Raw genomic sequence first — 18,874 nt, forward strand, 5'->3', positions numbered from 1 at the left:
TAAACATCATAACTTGAATAGTTTCTTTTATCTTTCCCTTTTCTATGAACTTTTTGAAGCCCCCTCGTATAACACATTTTCAAAATAATTTGTTTATTTACCTAGATATACAGGCCATCACCTTTTATGTATGAGTAAAGCTGGAATGGTCATTAACCCTTAAAGGACCTATTTTTTAACAATGTGTCAAAAAGATTCCAATTATTTTATTTAATTGGAAATATAAATTATATAGACACTACAGTATACAGCGGTATTTTTTTAATCGTCGTAAGCTGGAAAATATAAAAATCATAAGAAAACCTATAATGACACTAAACAGTTTTATACTTCAAATTAATTTCAACATAAAAATTATAATTATTTTATGAACGTAAAATAGTAAATTTCAACATAAAATTATAATCATTTTATGTAAAATAGTAATTTTCAGAAACTCAATTGGAGACCTTTTTGCCTGATTTTAGGTAAGTTTGGTTGTTTTATTTGTCATCTTAGACTGTTTACACGTTATATTATTGATTTATTACGTTGATGTCATGTCTTTTGGTAGCTAATCCCTTGACATTGAGCATAATTTTTTTTCTTTTACGCTGAGTACGCACCATTACTAGCTCTCCAGTGGTGACTTTGAGAATCTGTTCATTTTATTTCTTCTTTTCAACTGTTTTTAGGTTTTAGTAAGTTTGGTTGTTTTATTTGTCATTTTAGACAAAATTACTAAAACTAAGCATACGAGATATCTTGTGATAGACCAAAATAATAGGCAACTTGTTAATGACCATAAAAAGAAGATATAAAACAAACAAACGCACTCTCAAGATTGCCGGTTACTTGATGTACAGCATCACAAAATATTCAAAGGATTAGGTAACAAAAGACACAACAGCAACGTGATAAATCAATAACATATAAACAGTCTAAGATGACCAATAAAGCAACCAAACTTACCTAAAAACAAATAAAACAACCAATCTTACCTAAAAACAGGTGAAACGAAGCAAAAGAACACAATCAAACGACCAGGATGACCGTTGAAGTGCTACTAATGACACGTAGTCAGCGTGAAAAAAAAAAAAAAGTCATTCTTGATAACTCAAAACTTCCAACAACAAGTACCACTGCCAAACGTATGATAGAGCACGAGATATCTCGAAGAAGCCTTAAAAAAACACTGTGGATCTTGTATTACTGTAGTCCCATATTAGCATTTAATTTTTTTACAAGATATCTAGTGGTAATTCCAAATTTTTGGAACACTGATCACAAAATATCTCGGGTTAGTCTAGTAAGGGGTTAAACATGTTAAAACATCATTGAACTGGTGGTTACAGGGGAATACTCTAACTCGCATTCAATCACTAATCACTTTTTCCTTCAGCCACAGTGACAAAGCAGGGTGGTTGAGTTGGGATTATGATAAAAAGCTCTGGTTTGCATATCTAGGAAGAATACAGATTACCTAAAAAAAACTTGTTAATTGTTTCACAGAAATACAAATCATTGCCTTTGTTCCTTGGGTGAGAGATGGTTTCTGAGAATCGACTGGAGTTGAATCCTATCCTGAATTGTCACACTCCTGGCTGCATATTTGAGCAGGGGATGCAATGACTCCTGTAATCTCCTACTCATTGTGGTAGTTGGGCCCTGGGTGCTTGAGAGTGGGCAGTCAAGGAAAACACCAGAGAACCATGAAACCCCACAACCCCCCCTATTCAAGTTGGAAGGCAGTTCATTTTTGGTCATTACCATGTGATTGGTCCAGAATGTAGCTCTACCCATAACACCCCCAAAACCTTGTTAAAAATCATAGTAGGGGGGAGAGACTCATCTTGGGAACCATGCTAAGTTTAGGTGCTCTTAAATGTAGTTACCTGATGTCCAGCCCGATCCAGCTGGTACTTTAGCCTTGATGCTGCACTGGAAAGGAGACAGGGAAGCATGAGAGTCCAGTCACTGCATTCACACCCCGAAACTGCAAGTGAAAGTACCAGGGCGAGATACTTATCTTGTTTGGCAGCCACCACAGGTCCCAAGAAGAAATATCCACGAACTTGTGGGCAACAACCCTCATCAAGAAAGAGGAAAGGGATGCTTGACTATGCTAGGCACCTGCCTTCATCGCCTGGAAAACCGAAAAGTTCTTTTGAAAGGCTAAGGATGGTCCCATGCCCCGTTTTCATAGGCTCTCACACTAATAAGGTGAGTGATAGCTCCAGCTCCTCAGATGATTCACAAGCTCAATGGGTACCCCATGAGGCCAGAAAGGATTCCTCTATGCCCTTCTTATGCTTGCCTAATCTAATGAAAAAGGTGCCAACACGACTAAGAGCATGGGTCCTTTTCAGGTGGTACCTTACAGCTTGTATTAGATGTAAGAAGTATCTTGTTTGGATATCTTGTGGTGGGAGGGGCCAAAAGAACCCTCCAGTCTCCCACCAGGAACTAACTAGTTCTGAGATTTGCCACAAAATCAGGGATGAAAAGAGAGAGTGTGTGTGTCTCTTTTTTCACTCTGGGGAAAGGATAAGATGCCAGGGAACTCCTCGACATGCTTTCCTGAAACTAAGCTAGCCAAAGGACAGCCTTGAGAGTGAGCTCTTGGTCTATGGCTTCACAAAATGGCTTGTAAGGCACTTGGGTTAGGTTGTAAAAGACAGGGCTACCTCTCACAAACTGTCATAAACTTCTTGTGCATGGATACTTCCACCAAGGCCAGGAAAATCCAAGCTCTTCAGTCTGAAACCTGCCTTATGGTTGTGTGAAAGTCCCAAAGCTTGTCTCAGTGAAGGTGAACAAGGAAGTCAGTGACCTGCTGAACAGACACACTGATTTAAGAGACCCTATCCAGGAAAGTAAGCTGATATGGAAGCCTCCAAATTTAAGGCCAACAAGGAGTAGCCAGGGTCATTTTGAGACCTGGGGTATCAAAACGTGTTGAACACCTGTCAAAACAGGTTGAAAACATAAGTTGCCACTATCCCTGGGATACTGGAATGTGACTTCTGTCACTGGCCCCCAAGATTGAAATGGAGGAACATAATATTGCTTTCTTCTCAAACAAAGAAACGACCTCCTTCTAGATACTTCTGATGGCGAAGATGCAAAGGAAATGCTATTGGAGACACTGACAGTGGAGGAGGAACCTCAAAAGGAATGACAGCCCTCCTTCAGTACCTCCACAATCCATGGTTCTGACTATGTCTCCCAACAATCCAGAAGGTCTACAGTTGGCCTCCTACTGGAACCTGAGGGCTGAAAAGTTCATTTTTTCTTAGTAAGGTGAGAAGCCTTACACTTGCCAAATCCTCAAGTGGATCCTTGAAAGGGTTTAGAAGCTGAAGTGGAAGCCTGTGAGGAAGAATGAATCTGGATAAACAGAAAAAGGAGAAAGTGCATTTTCTTAACCAGTGATCCCTGTAGATGGGCAGTGCCGTCAATGCACCTCACATGGTGCACTATAGGCATTACTTAGGGTTCTTTGCAGCATCTCTTCGGCCTCAAGCTGCAACCCCTTTCATTCCCTTTACTGTACCTCTGTTCTTATTCGCTTTCTTCTATCTTGCTTTCCAACCACCCTCTCTAACAATTTTTTCGTATAACAACCGAGGTTTTCCTCCTCTTACATCTTTAAAACCTTTAGACTCTCAATTTCCTCTTTCAGCACTGAATGACCTCATAGGTCCCAGCACTTGGACTTTGGCCTTAATTTTATATTCCAATCCCTTCTTATGTTTCCGGAATTTATGCATATAATCCTTTGACCAACCCCTAACACTCTTTACCTCTGTTTCCATGATCACACTCTTGACCCTACAGGAAGCTCAAAAGAAAACATCCACTCACACAGTAATCATTTCTACAGAACCTGACACTCTTGACTTTGCTTTCTGTGGAAGACAGTCTATAGAATGAAAGCCAAAGGTCAAAGTATCATGATAAAGCAACAGCCAAACTAGTGAAACACAAACAACCACCTGCTGCAGTGGAATGAAGATTTCTCACAAAAGCTACAACATTCAAGACATCTGGTGAAGAACAAGTGAACTAGACAGTCATCTGGGGCAGCCAAGTGATCTCCTTTATTTTAAATGCTGGCACACCAAGCCATGGCTATAAAAATGAATAAATGGTCAAACTACCATCAGCTATAGAATTTAAAGCTGATGGCTTACTTGTCTATGAGCTTGAACAACCCATTTCAGACTTGTATCTGTATTCCTACTAGATTTCACTCTCGACACGAGATTGAGATGTGAATTATTTACCAATTTTCAGACTACGAATCTATGGTTTCCTAAATTCCATTAATGTTAAGGTTTAAATGATCACCAAATGGAAAAAAATGTAAAATTTTGGACTAGAATGTACCTCTAGAATTTGTAGTCTAAAACATTCACAATAAATGATGCATGTAGTTAGTTGTAAACATCTTTCCACACTCATTACAAGAGGTAAGAGAGAAAACTCAAGATGAAGTACTCTTCTGTATGTCTATAAAAACAATACAAGATACCTTTTTCATAAATGTTCCACACTTTCTGAGCATATATTTTTCCATACAAAAATAAGTCTGCTGAGTTTCAAACAAGAAAAAACTAACATGGGTTTTATGATAATTTTTCCAATGCATCAGAGGAATTCTGATACAACAGGGTTTCTGAACCAAACTGTTGAAAGACCTCTCATAGTTGCATGGCACTTAATTACTATCAATGTTAAATACTGTAACAAAACAGGTCAACTTCTTTTACCACAAAGCTGTTTATATCTACCTAAGAGTGAGACAAACCCCCTTTCACAGGATCTTCTAATACAGTTTAAGTTCCGTATAGTAGTAATATAATAAGATAAAAAAACATACATTGCATTTTAAGTACTGTAGCAGTGTACAGTATAGCACAAAAAGGGTAAGTGTACTGTACAGTACAGAGTACAAAGAATGAAATTATGAGCAAAATGACTAAACAACACTACACAATAATAATGCAGCAAAGACAACTCTGACAGACTGTCTTTAAATTTTAATGAGTCTTTAAATTTTAATGAATTACGAAACAGGAAATAGCATAAAATAACTAACAATTACGGCATACCCCAACTTTAAGAAGACGTGGGTACATTGATGAATTAAAGACCTTTAAATTCACAAGAATGCCCAGCCTTGCAGTAGGTTGTTAATTATTATTTTATGCATATCATACGGTGATTATATTATTATGAATGAAAAAGGTACTTCTTAAATACGTGATACAAAAGTCGCTTCGCAGTTGTAGGGTTATCTTTGGCTATCATCTCTAACCAACGGTCTAGAATAAGTTTTGAAGGAAGAAAGAAGAATGATTGTAACCATCTGTATGTTTCTGGGTTGTGAGCATAAATAGCAAGTGCTAAAATTTTTTCCCGTGTACTGAATCTGAAATGAAAGAAAGAAAATGGTTAGCACTGTACAGGCATGAGAAATGTCAATTAAAAGTCTACAAATATCAGGGTAATAACAGATGTTTCAGAGTGCATTTTCCCTTGTAAAAGCTAATGTCACAAAATCAGAAAGCAGACCATTCCAAAATCCAAATTTACCTATGGGATACTGGTAGGTTACCAAGTGAGTATGAGGTCCCCTAGAATAAGGGAGCCTCTATCTCACAGACTATCTGAGTAACACAATCTGCAGGGTTAGAGGTGGATACCCTTTATTAGCCACTACACAGTTAAAGCATATAAAAATGTCTTAAAAAAATTCTTCATGTATTTCTACACAAAGAAACCCTACGACACTTTGCAAACTGACAAGTGCATTGAGGGAAATGAAATCCAGATGTCCTCCACTCAGCTAACAATTGTGACTATTAGGATATTAATAATTTATGCAACTTGTGAGTAAAAGTACTGTAATAAGGCTTGCTGTTTGTAACAGACAGCTGCTACGCTTGAAATTGTAGCTAATTTGAAAAAAAATTTGAAAGACAATACGGTATAGACAACTGACTCATCATTGATCATATCCTCTATCAAGGCTCCACGGAATATGTTCTTAGCCACAGATGACACTTGTCTATACATTGCAAAACTAGCCCTGCATCTTTCTGATGGAATCTTCTCCTCCTCAATATTTGTCTGCAGCCTGTCATACCCACTAATATTAAATTATCATTTGTCCTTAGTTCCTGGGCTCAAGGTAAAGCCTTTTGTGCCTATGTGAACTCTATATCATTAACCCCTCATAAAAAAATAAATACCCAGATTATTTGTAGTGATTATGAAAACGAACTGTCACTGCATTATACTCACTTTGAAACATATTTGATGGCACATGGCCTGCACTGGAATAATAGATGCAACATTGTTTCAGCAGTGATTGCCTGACAAAAAAATCTTTAGGTTCAACTGAGCATTAGCCTTAAGGGAAAATTCCTGATTGCCTTGAGTAAATTGTGTCACGTGTACTTTTGAACTGCTTCCCAGCTGTTATTTGGTACTTTTGCATTATGAAGAACATATCTTTCTCTGCATTATGTATTTTTCAAATGAATCACTAGATGGTGATTACATGTATAGGTTAACCTAAAGATTTTACTACAATTTATTATTTCCAACTCTTGACAATATTTCTTTCATGGTACAGTCATGCTCAAAACTGATGCCACGATACTTTTTGTATCTTCTGAAACTGCAGATGTAAAGTAAAATGTCATACAGCTGCCAAGTAGTGTTAAACTTTTATTTTTTCATTTCGGATGTCATGTATGTTGATAAGTTTGTCAATTCACAACTAACATTATTTTCCCTGTGGGTAAACAAATATGATTTCTTTTATGCATTGGTATCATTCGTAATCTATGATTTTTTTTACAGCTTAATGCATAGTGTAACAAGGTTGGAAGGGCTTTGCACACAACTTTCTACTCTAAGTGGTCATTGTGACCACCTCTATGGCAAATAATAATAGACCTAAAAGGGCCAACATTTACGACATCATTTTGAAAATATAAATAAGAACTACAGACAATTTTCTTTGAATTTTGCCAGTATGTTGCAATAATGATATAGGCCTATCAAAAGATCTATGACATCTGAGATACAATCTAGTTTGCTAAAGAACTTATTTTTAGAGATTAACTGTTCTCTGAATAATCAAAGAGGATAACTTTTCAATTATAAAAGAAGATAGTTAATAGAAATACTTAGTATTAATGTTGAGACCTATGCAACACAGTTTTTTAAAATGATAAAGACTTATTTTCTCAAGTCCTGTTTAATTTTGGTGTATAATTGATTCATAAGGGAACTTGAAGTGCACGAATGTACAGATAATTTTGTGCCAATTACCAAGTAAAGAAAACTAACAAGCCTAGACCTATTAACAAAATCTTAGTTCCATCACACACATGCCACGCCTACCCGTGGATACTGGTGAATGCATTTCAGCTACAGTAATAATTTCATATTTATTTTTTCAGAGCAAGAGCATTAAAATAATCAAATGGGGCTACAAAATTTTATGGCTGCAATTAAAGCAATATCATGCTGTTATGAAAACCTTTTCAATTTTTTTTTTTCATCATTTTAACATTTGAACTTCATTTGATGCAGACCTTTTAACACACCGGCGTTGGATAAATGAAAGTTGGAAATCTTTTGTCACTGTTTTTTTATGCAATCTGCCTATACAGTACATAATATTCTTTTAGAATTTTGATATATAAGATAATTCCCCTCCTGTGAAACATGTTACTGCCTTATTTATAAAATAAATGAGTTTTTGCATTCAGAGAAGAGATAAATTTCCAGCATGTTAAGTTGCCATTTACAGACTTCTGAACGAAATCCTAAAGTCATGTAGTATCACTTTTGGGCATGGCTGTACTATCAGAATTTTCCAAAAGATACACAACTAAAATTACAATGTTCATGATCATATTATTTGCATATTGTTTATCTTCTTAATCATCAATTCTGAGATTCATTGTTGCCAAAGTAATAACAGCTTTGCAAATAATGGGTAACAACTGCATGATTTACTTAACCGTTTCATTATTTTATATTTTCTTTACTGTAAAGATTTGAACCTCAATCAAAATTAAAACAAATAATTCTCAAAAAGAATTTTTTCAAACTACAGTACAGTACTGCACCATGAATGGAATATGCATATTCTTTACTATTTTACAATGTAAAAGATTCACGATTCCAACTACAAAATTTGATTGGTATGCAAATGAAAGGTTGACACGAGGTGAAAAATTAAATATTTGCACAATATCATACATAATACAAGGATTTCTCATTTATGATGGGGTTAGGTTACAAAAACTGCACCGTTTCTTAAAAAAAAACAAAACTTGAAATTTGCCTAGCCTATACTAGGGTATACAGTACAATCCATACACGTACGGTAGCCTAGCCTACACTATACCCACAGCCTTCCATGGTTTTGTGAACATTGTATTTTTATACAGCAACTTTCTTATCAGTTGTTACCATATTGTATTACCATACACAAGATAAAAATGTGTAGGTTAAGTGTGAACTAGAGACCTAGGCTTACCAATGTGTTACACTCATAGAATCCATTTGTAAAAGTCAAATAGGCTATTACAGCAGTATTTAAGATAAAGGTAATAGTAATGACACTGCTATTTTACTTACAGAATCCATTTATACTGTATTATATTGATATATTATCATCGTAATATGTTAATGGAGGTCTCGCATAACAAAAAATTTGGTTAAAGGATGTTTTGTCCACGGAAAATTCTGCTCTGTTGATGGACTTTTGCTTGTTTTACAGAAGGACAGACGACTAGCTAAAACGAGCATGGGATTAGGTGTGTCTGTGTGTGTGTGGTTCCCAGATGAAACACAGAGAAAGTGCTCCGTTTAACTGTAGATGTCATTCAGTGCACAACTGCACTAAACTATTTTGTCTTGTTGCTTTATTGCTGGTGATTCTAGTGCTAATATAGCATGAGTCATCATAAACCTTATGAATGTTAGAGATGGCAGAAAACCAGAAAGGAAAGTAGATGAAAAAAATGATAGAGGACGTTCTTAGTTCATTAATAAAAGAAATACAGTACAGGCAGTCCCCGGTTATTGGTGATCCAGTTTGATGGCGCTTGTCTAGCGACGAAAATCAGCAATTTTCGGCGATTTTCCCAGCCGAAAATTGCCAATTTCCGCTTATTGGTGCCAATACATACCCAACAGAGGTGGCGATCTCTGGTTATCGCGAAAATCACTGATTTTCGGTTATCGGCGATTTTCGCTTATCGTCATGCTGTCGGAACAGACCCCCCGCCGATAAACGGGGACTGCTTGTATGTGTGCATTGGAGGGATATACGGTCTCCTTGAAAAATGTCACCCAAACAAAGATGTAATAAACTATGTTATAGACCCGCTGGACGACAATGCTATGCCTCGCTTTACAAACATTTTAAAATGCACACAGAAACAAACACTGAACAGGTCTGTAGTGAGACAAAAGCACCGAGAGTCTCAAGGAGAAAGCAGTAGAGAGAGACTGAAAAGAAAAACAACCCCAGAAGCATGGTTGCCTACCACCTTAGGGAAGGGAAGTCCCTTCCAAACAACAACCTCTCTCTTCCTCTTCACCTTCCTCACCACCTACTATATATGCCATCAACTCTCCTAATTACAGGTAAAGTGAGAACAAATTCACATTTATTTCATTCACTTATGTTCTTTATTGTATAATTTCTGCATGTTGTATAATTTCTGCATGTTAAGTTTTATTCAAAATGCTTTATTTGTTGTATTTCTGGAGGTCTGGAACAGAAAACTTCATTCGGTTAAAGGACAGCCTTTTGGAACAGATTAGGTCCATTAACTGAGGTATGACACTAAGAAAAAATTGAAATATTATGGCTTTTTTGTAAATACTGTCCAGCAATCAATATATTTCCCTGTTACAGTACTGGGAAAGCCGAACTGTACTTAAAATTAATTTATAAGCAAATAAAATGCAAAAACATTGGCTAATAATTCACGTAGTGCTTAACCATAATGTGTTTAATCACACAGTATTAAAATTCATCTAATTTACTTTATTTTTCATTCATTCATTTACACCACTATGCATACACACATAAATACAAAATTAACGAAGTTTTAGAGTATTTCATTCAAAAACTGAAAATATATCTGAAATATGGGCATGCATCTTTTAGTGCATTTACCCTTCCCTAAGGATGAACTTCCTGCCCTTCATCATGTTTCACTCAGTATTACTAATATTATCATAATCAGTCCCTAATTAGCCTATACAGTATCTTAGTAAGAGTCTCTTCTGTCTCTACCCCTGGAGACCATAATGTAAAAGTATGAAAAGATACAAAAAAAAGGCGTGATTATTACAGATGATGAATCCTCCTGACGATATGGAAACCTGGTGGTGGATGATGAAGTGATAGGTGGTGAAAGCCAAAAAAGATGCAAAAAAGACGTAAAAAAGATCTGGGGAAAAGTATGCACAGCAAGAGGATAAGGAGAGGTACCAAAGACATAAGAAACAAGTAAAGACGGCAGTTGCACAAGAAAAGGCAGAGCATTAATGACATGCACGAAGAGCAGAAAAGACCTGAGAGGGAGAAAAAATTCTGAATTGCAAGTTGAGGGACAAACACCAAAGACTACTCCCCAAACAGGTTAAGGATGGGAATGAAGTAGTTTTATGCAACGAGGATAAGATAAAAGAAGAGGTGGAAGAACACATTATGAACACCTGTTAAATGAAGAAAAATACAGAAAATTCTCCAAGATGGATTCAAGAACCTTTGCCCCTTAGTACCTTTAGCAGGAAGGAAGTAAAAAAGGCACTAAAGGGGATGAAAACAGTAAAGCAATAGAACCAGATGGAATTCCTGCAGGGGTGTGGAAGAGCCTTGGAGAAGAAGGAATAGATATGCTGTGGGACCTAGCAAAGAATATATACAGTTAGAAAAGATACCAAAAAAATGGAGAGAAAGCTTCATTGTGCCTATCTATAAAGAGAAGGGTGACATTCAGGATTGTGCAAACTACAGTGGAATAAAGCTAATGTCTAACACCATGAAAATCTAGGAAAGAATAATGGATCAAAGAATTAGAGAAGAAACATCTGTGGGTGAAAACAATTTGGTTTCATACCAGGAAGAGGACAACAGATGCAGATGATGGGGAAAACACCGAAAAAGCAGAAAGGGCTGCTATTGTATTCATAGATATGGAAAAAGCATATGATAAGAGTCCCACACCAAGAGGTTTGGAAGTGTATGTGAGTACAGGAACGCCAGAGAAGTATGTGTGGTTGGTCCAAGATATGTATGAAGGAGCAAAAATGCAGGTTAGAAGCAGTGTTGGGTTAATTGAATGGATACCAATAAGAGTTGGTTTACATCAGGGATCTGCTTTAAGTCCATATCTTTTTGACCTGAAAATGGATGTGCTATCTCACTAAATAAGAGATCAATCCCCCTGGGGCATGTTGTTGCTGATGACATCATGTTATGCAGCACCAACAGAGGGGTAGTGGAATCAAAACTAGAGCATTGGAGGAAGGTACTGGAAGACAGAGGACTACAGATCAGTAGGAAGAAGACTGAATACCTAAAAGTGTTAATGAAGATCAAGACTCCAAGATTAGTATGGAAGGAACAAGGTTGAACCGAGTAGACAAATTTTGGTATCTTGGTTTAACAATGGCTGATGATGGAAATTTGGATGTAGAAATGACAAAGAGTGCAGGCTGGATGGAAAAATTGGAGAAAGATGTGTCAGGTGTCTTGTACAACCACAGAATCAACACAATGGGTAAAGGAAGTGTATAAAACTGTGGTGTGACCTGCTTTTATGTATGGAGCAGAAACATGGCTGGTAAAGACTGCAAGAGAAGAAACTGGATGTGGTAGAGATGAAAATCCTCAGGTGGATGTGTGTAGTAACAAAAATGGACAGGATCAAAAATGAAAGAATAAGAGGAACCACCAAAGTGGTAGAATTATCAAAGAAGGCCCAAAAGAAGACTGCAGTGGTATGGCAATGTGATGGAAGGGATGACATATGTAGGAGGAGTGATGCAGATGGAGGTGCCTGGTGGGGAGAGCAAGGGAAGACTTGGATGGCAGAAGACGAACAATCGTCAGAGGACAATGTGTCTGACCAAGCCAGGTGGAGGAAAGTTGTCAGGAAAAGATAGGAAAAGATGCAGAGAAAGAAGATTACAGTACAGATGATGAATCCCTATACAGGCAGTCCCTGGTTATCGGCAGCCTCGGTTATTGGTGATCCAGTTTTACGGCACTTGTCTAGCGATGACAATAACTGGATTTTCAGCACACATCTCCGGTTATCAGCGCCAATCTCCACTTAACAGCAGTGCCAATCCCTGGTTATCAGTGCCAATAAGCACTGTTATCGCCGATTTTCAGTTATCGTCATGCTGTCGGGAACAGAACCCCTGCTGATAACCAGGGACTGCCTTTACCAGGAAACACTTGCTGGTAAACTCCATGAATTATTCATTTTTATTGGCCAAAAACATTACAGACTGATGATCTAAACTAATCAGCACAGAGAATGCAAATGGTGAAGTGACTGAGAAGTAACTGCACTAAGGCAATGGTGGAGATTTAGACAAAGTTACCATTGTCAGAGGTGATGCTTGGCTCTTGTTTCGTTAATAATAACAATGAGGCTGCAAGTGGAAAACTGGTTAGTATTGATACCCTCAGTATTTTTGTCTCTTAGTATGTGTGTGTGTGTGTGCATACCAAAATGTTGTGTATATGTAAAATATACTGGAAGTTGTACTATAGAAAGGTGACTGAATGGGTGTAATGTATTTTTATTTAATAGGCTATTTATATTAATTAATTACTGTAATTATATTAGGAGTATATACAGTATTTAAAGTTTCTGGGACTTGTAGCTGAAGTTTATTTCCTCATGGGACTTGTAGCTGAAGTTTATTTCATCCACGCAGGATAATGCCCTGCACTACGAAAAACTATTTAACCTTAGTTCTTATATGCAGCAAACCATACGCAATCTGAAGAAGAATTACCTGACTCCCTGAAGATTTTTGCTGTTTGCCTTCAGCTGCAGTGTGAAAAACACCAACTGCTCCTCATTTAGTAACTTTGAAGCTCCATATACAAGATCCACAACTTTCGTAAATTGAGGTTTCTTCTGAATTTTCTGAACTAGCTGATGATATTTTTGCTGCAAAGCAGCCACCTGCTGGCGATGGTTCCTGTAAATAGCAGATCAATATTGAAGGTCATATTCTGCAAATTTTCAATATAGTTCAACACACAGAGACATGAAACATCATGTTCATATCATTCAAATTATACAAAGATTTAAAGAGCACCAGCCTCAATGATTATTAACTTGTAAAGCATGCTTCTGCAGAATAGTGTGCCTAAAGGAAAATATTACAGAATAAATAAAGATATACCACCATGCACATAAATACAAACACCAGCAAACATACGCAGCAATATACGTCACAAAACAAGAGTAACAGAGCATGGCACTTTTATTGCAGTATTAATATCACAAATAACAGAAAAACAGCAATAATCTTTGATCTGCAAACACTACTTTTTGACACTTTCTTTATTCTTATCTGGGCTTTTCTTTTTGTAAATATCTTACCATCTTCGCTAATGTTCAGTAACATTTACCCTTCATTCATTTCAGTTCAGAGTGTTCATTACTCCATATGATTTTTTGAAGTTTAGGATAAAACAAAATGGAAAGAACATATGACGGTATCTTGAGAAAACTGGTTCAGTAATAAAATTTTGCATCAATCTGCAATGTTTCAGTTAAGCAAAATGTAGAGAGAAGAGGAGTCGTATGGAGGAAGAGCACTTTCCTCCCTTTCTGGGCCAGCGAAGTAAGACCTGGGGCATACAACATGGGATTTTTCACCTAACATGGAGTATTACATGATTAATGGGTTTGTAAGAATACACTGATTTTAGGATATCTAAAACTAATTTTTTACCCTTTTTCCTGGAAAAAACATTTTGGACTTAGAGTATACTACATTCATTTCAACATCTTGACACTCAATCTGACATTGTACTTACTGATTAAATGTGGTAAACTGCTCATGTTTTTCCTTGATATAAAACTTGTACAAAGTTTTGCCTCACATACTGTGTTTAATGTGATATTAATCAGCTTTCCAAAAGTAATTTGGCATTTCAAGTCATGAAAATCCATTTTTCTGAGGAATTATAAAGATACAATGAAGACTTTATCTGATTTTCTTGTATTGGCATGATGGAAGTACTTTTCTCTCACAATTTCTGCCTAAATATATAGCCAGAAATGTAACAAACTTCAAAAACAGATTTTCACATATAAATATAGTATCAGCAAGTTTCTCAGGGAACTACATGTAAATGCTCTTTGTCTTTCATATATTTACAGTAATACATTACTTTTGCCATAATACAACTTTCTCTGATGCCTAATTACACTTTTTTTGTGAGCCTACCACAAAAAAATGTTAGGTACACAAAAGTGTCCAAAGTGCTTTACCAAAAGAGTGATTTGTGTCTCTAACATTATTGTAGAGAGATAGACCAATGTTTAGATTTATGGTATAGTTTAGATTGGATATTCTCTTGTTAGATTTATCGTACAGTTTAGATTGATATTCTCTTATGATATGAGATCTTGGTGTACATGCTTTTCATAGATCTTTCTTGTATTAATTCATCAAGCCTTAACAACTTTAAAAATATATATAAAAAAAGTATTAAATGTACACAAAATTGCATGAGAAATTCACTTACTGATTTTAGATTAAATGGGAAAACAAGAAATGCAAAGAAAAACTCAGCATAAAGGGAAAATAAAAAATTTTACCTGACAGACTGTTTCCATTCTCTTTCCTTCTGTCTGGATGTGAAGATAGCACCTTCCCCATTCTTCATATCAGGATCTTGCTTATCACACTTTGGTGAAGGTATTTCAGGTAACTTACTATCACATGTACCACCAACTAAGGTAGTTTTACCTGTATCTGCTGAAACATCTTCTTCACTACCTTCACGACTGGCTTCAAGAAAATCCGAGCCAAAAAAGTCTTGATCAGCGAAGTTTTTCTCAAAACTACCTAGATATGATAAAATGTCTTCACTTTCAAGAGAATGTATTTCCCCTGATTTCCTATTTAGCCCTTTACTGACACCACTTCTTTCTTTTGACAGCTGGAAAGATGCAGACCTAGAAAACTTCTCTGCTTCTTCATCGGAGGTATCAAAGTCAGTGACATAGTCATCCAACACCTTTGGCTGGCGTCTCCTCTTAGAATTTTCTCTTGAATTGGCTTTCTCTGATTCTGTGTCAAAACCCAAACTATTGCTTTCATTATCTACAACTGAACCAAAACTTCTCTTCATTTTCTGCCTAATATTGCACTTCTGGAATTTAGAACTATCATTAAAGCATAACATATCTAAGCTAGAAGAACGGGGCACATAGGTACCCTTCCTTGGACGTCCCCGTTTTCTAAGATGAAGAGGTAGAGGAGAACTCGTGGAAGCAGATGCTCCCTTAGATGGATCGATGCCATCAGTTACCTTCAACTCATCCATTTTCAGTGCTCTTCGAGGAACTTGTAATTTCTATAAAATCAGTTTTCTCATCAAAATGTCTCCGATGCATTAATAAGAGTAATTCCGGACTCCATGTGACAACCAGCTACTGCATAAGGCACAGGTCCATCAAATTCTGGAAATATAAATTAAAAATAGAATTAAACTATTTTTGTTCGACAACTATAAACCTATTATTTTTATTCATAGTTGATACCATGAATAAACAATTACAGGTTGACCATCACTAATCCGGCATCACTGGGACCTGGAGGGTGCCGGATTAGCCATTTATTAGGCTAGAATACACGAAACCCAGTAGCTAAGCACATCATCTTAGAATTAAAATATCCTATAAAATCAGTACAAGTTGGATAATAAAGAAAAGACAATTTTCAAATACAGGTAGTGCTCGAGTTACGATATTTCAAGTTTACGATTACGATGGGGTTAGCAATTAATACCGTACAAATATTTAGGAAATATTTTTAGAATTGCAAGCGCAGGCAGCAGGTACAATAAGGCTGCGAGAGATGACCAACTTACAATAGAAAAACTTTTTCCTCCATCTCTTTATTCTATCTGCTAAAAGTAAGAGAATGATAAAGTATTGTTAGTAACGTTATACTCTTGCAAAAATGCGTACCAGCCATAAACAACCAAACGGGAACTTGTTTTTTGCTAATAATCGACGATAACAACTGTTTTTTTGCATTTCAACCATCGCATTGGCAATACAAATTACCGTCATTATGTTACAAATGACGTTAAGCACTGTACAATAGGACTGATATATTTTTTGACACTATACCCTTATTCGCTTTGGGAGAAAGATTGGCAGGGAAATATACTGCTACAGTAACTTAAAGCTGTAAGTTGTAGCTGAACCTGAGAAACAATGTTCAAGCTGCATAACTATAAAATTATCGTGCATCGCAACATGGATGAAACTTTGACCATAAATAAAACTGAGAGAATGTATTTAATCAAAACTACTGGGCACGAAAGAATACAAAATTACTACTATTTTCACGCAGATAAAAGATAAATACGTAAGTTTGTATTATGATGAAATCAAGAGAAAATACGAACGGAATCTTTATTTTTTTACAAAAACAAACATGCCCCAAACGTGACCAGCCGATTCCCGCGAACGTCATATATTAACGAAAAATAGCTAACTTAATTTCCAACGAAACGTTATTTAAGTTATATTTCGACTTAAAAACACTTTGTATAACGAAAAATATCCATGGTCCAAATAAATAGTATCCATATTCATTTACGCTAACTAGAAGCAAGAAAAGCACTTTGAACTTAGTTAAATAAAGCGAAAATAAATATTGATATCATTCCCAAACAAAATATTGATCGCAATTTATAACACAATTGGAAACAATGTAGTAAGCATAACTTTTAAAAGATCCATGAAAAAGATGCACATTTGTTATGTTGATGTTTGTATAATACTGTTAATATGTGAATAGAGTTCAGTATAATGTAGGCTAGGGCTACCAGTTTGTTGATGCAGCACTGCGCCGCCCAGTCGAAGACCAGAAGGCGAGTTAGCGTAGGCGAATTCAGGAAAATTGAAAAATTAGTGCGAAACATTGAAATTACTCTAGCTGAAAATTGTGCGGATTACTGATTGTTCCGGACTACTGATTGCGGATTAGTGATGGTCAACCTGTATCAGTTTAACTTTTAAATTACTATATATACAATTTCCAAATAAATTTTTTTTAATACAAAAATCAATGGGATGAGCAACCAAATACTTTCATCTAACCCTGGCAAAAAAAAAGTGGACATGGGAGAAAAGCATTTTACTAATGCTGCATTAGAAGTAACCCATAATCAGCAACCAAAAAACTATAGAAAAAGTCAAGTTAGAAGGGAATTGCCACCGCAGTGTTACTACTTAGTATCTACCATAAATTTTTGATTGGACTAAGCAACCAAAATGCTATAGAAAAGTCAATTTCCAAAGTAATACCCCAAGCGGGGCTTTTCTAGGCTATAGTTCTCCTGAAACGAGTGTCTGAATCGTTCAAAACACACAGTAAAACATAGGAAAATTATATTTTTGGTAGGCTTATTTTGAAGTCTAAACTCTGATAATGGTTTAAGGTTAATCCCAAATGCCATTGGCTAATGTTTTAAACGCAACATATGTTAACATCTAAAATGATGCCATTGGAACAAAGTGTCGACTGTGGTCTAGTCATCTGTACCAAGTCTAACCTGGCACATTTCGCCCTGCCTAGCCTACGGCTGACTCCATTTGCTACTTGGCCTACTAGGGTAGCCTACTTTGGTAGGAACGAATATTTTCTGGCAGTGTCCAAACAACGGAGGAATTTTGCAGTGTGTCACTGCCCGAGCGTTTACCCTAGTATAGGGCTTAACAGAACACTTAGCCTAGGCCTGCCTATTCGTCTACTGAATGTGTGGATGATATAACCGTACAGCGTTCTTATGATAATCATAATTTAGAGAATACGCAATTCAAGCTTCCTGAAAGCTAAATTGACAACTACCATACCTTATTTGCCCTGCTAACTTGAGTGACATGTCGACTCTGTTAAAACTTTTCGTGACACGACCAGGTTTGTTGTTTACAACGGCTGATGACAGAACGCTTCTTCTTCTTCAGGTCTCTGCTCATGACACCGACAGTCTGATCGGTCACAGATTCTACAAAATACAAAGATAGCTTTTATCCAATATGATGAGGGTTAAAAAGTAAGAAAAAAGATTCTCGATAGTAAATTTTGAAACGCCATTTTATTTTTTTATTCTTGCCGCAATATCGGTCGTACAATTGTACGCTACTCCATTTCTAAGGTGTTTCTTTAACTCAGGGATTTCTGTTTGTTGATGTCTAGTTTATACGTGCAGTGCTAACAAAGCAGTACCTAGAAACCAGAGTGCTTATAGTGAATTTTTTCTTATTATAGACATGCTTTGCAGAAAAAACGGAAGTGCTGTGGAAAGAGTGGAATGATACGGGCGAAAAAAATCTCGTTTAATATGGTGAAAATGGGATGTAAAGTTTTAACTTAAAATTAATTCAATAACTAAAGGTTAAACGTATCCAATGGGTGGTTGCAATTCAAAATAAAAGAAAACAGATTATCCAAAGGGAATTCAAATGTAATCAAAACTATAACAAGTTCAAATAATGACCAGACTACACTAAAAATCAGGTTTGCTCAAAAGCTGTGTAAAAACATCAGCTGTTTCGTCCCGCCC

The 18,874-nt window shown here is 36.3% G+C and overlaps 1 protein-coding gene across 1 annotated transcript; it reads right to left on the reverse strand.

Annotated features, from left to right (window-relative positions):
• Window positions 1-4,474: 4,474 nt before the first annotated feature.
• Window positions 4,475-18,316, reverse strand: LOC136844336 (uncharacterized). The gene is made up of 4 exons (XM_067113329.1): window positions 18,165-18,316; window positions 14,889-15,755; window positions 13,066-13,254; window positions 4,475-5,416 (listed from the first exon to the last, which is right to left on the reverse strand). The coding sequence occupies exons 2-4, from the start codon at window positions 15,617-15,619 to the stop codon at window positions 5,218-5,220; spliced, it is 1,119 nt and encodes a 372-aa protein (XP_066969430.1). The 5' UTR covers window positions 15,620-15,755; window positions 18,165-18,316; the 3' UTR covers window positions 4,475-5,217.
• Between the last annotated feature and the right edge of the window lie 558 nt (window positions 18,317-18,874).

The sequence above is a fragment of the Macrobrachium rosenbergii genome, chromosome 12 (genome assembly GCF_040412425.1).
Source record: "Macrobrachium rosenbergii isolate ZJJX-2024 chromosome 12, ASM4041242v1, whole genome shotgun sequence".
Taxonomy (NCBI): Eukaryota; Metazoa; Arthropoda; class Malacostraca; order Decapoda; family Palaemonidae; genus Macrobrachium; species Macrobrachium rosenbergii.

Coding starts and splice junctions, on each gene's coding strand:
- LOC136844336 (XM_067113329.1), bottom strand. CDS start 15,619: ATGGATGAGTTGAAGGTAACTGATGGCATCGATCCATCTAAGGGAGCA. Junction 13,255..14,888: donor GAATGGAAACAGTCTGTCAG/GTAAAATTTTTT, acceptor TGCTATTTACAG/GAACCATCGCCAGCAGGTGG. Junction 5,417..13,065: donor AAAAATCTTCAGGGAGTCAG/GTAATTCTTCTT, acceptor CTTTCATTTCAG/ATTCAGTACACGGGAAAAAA.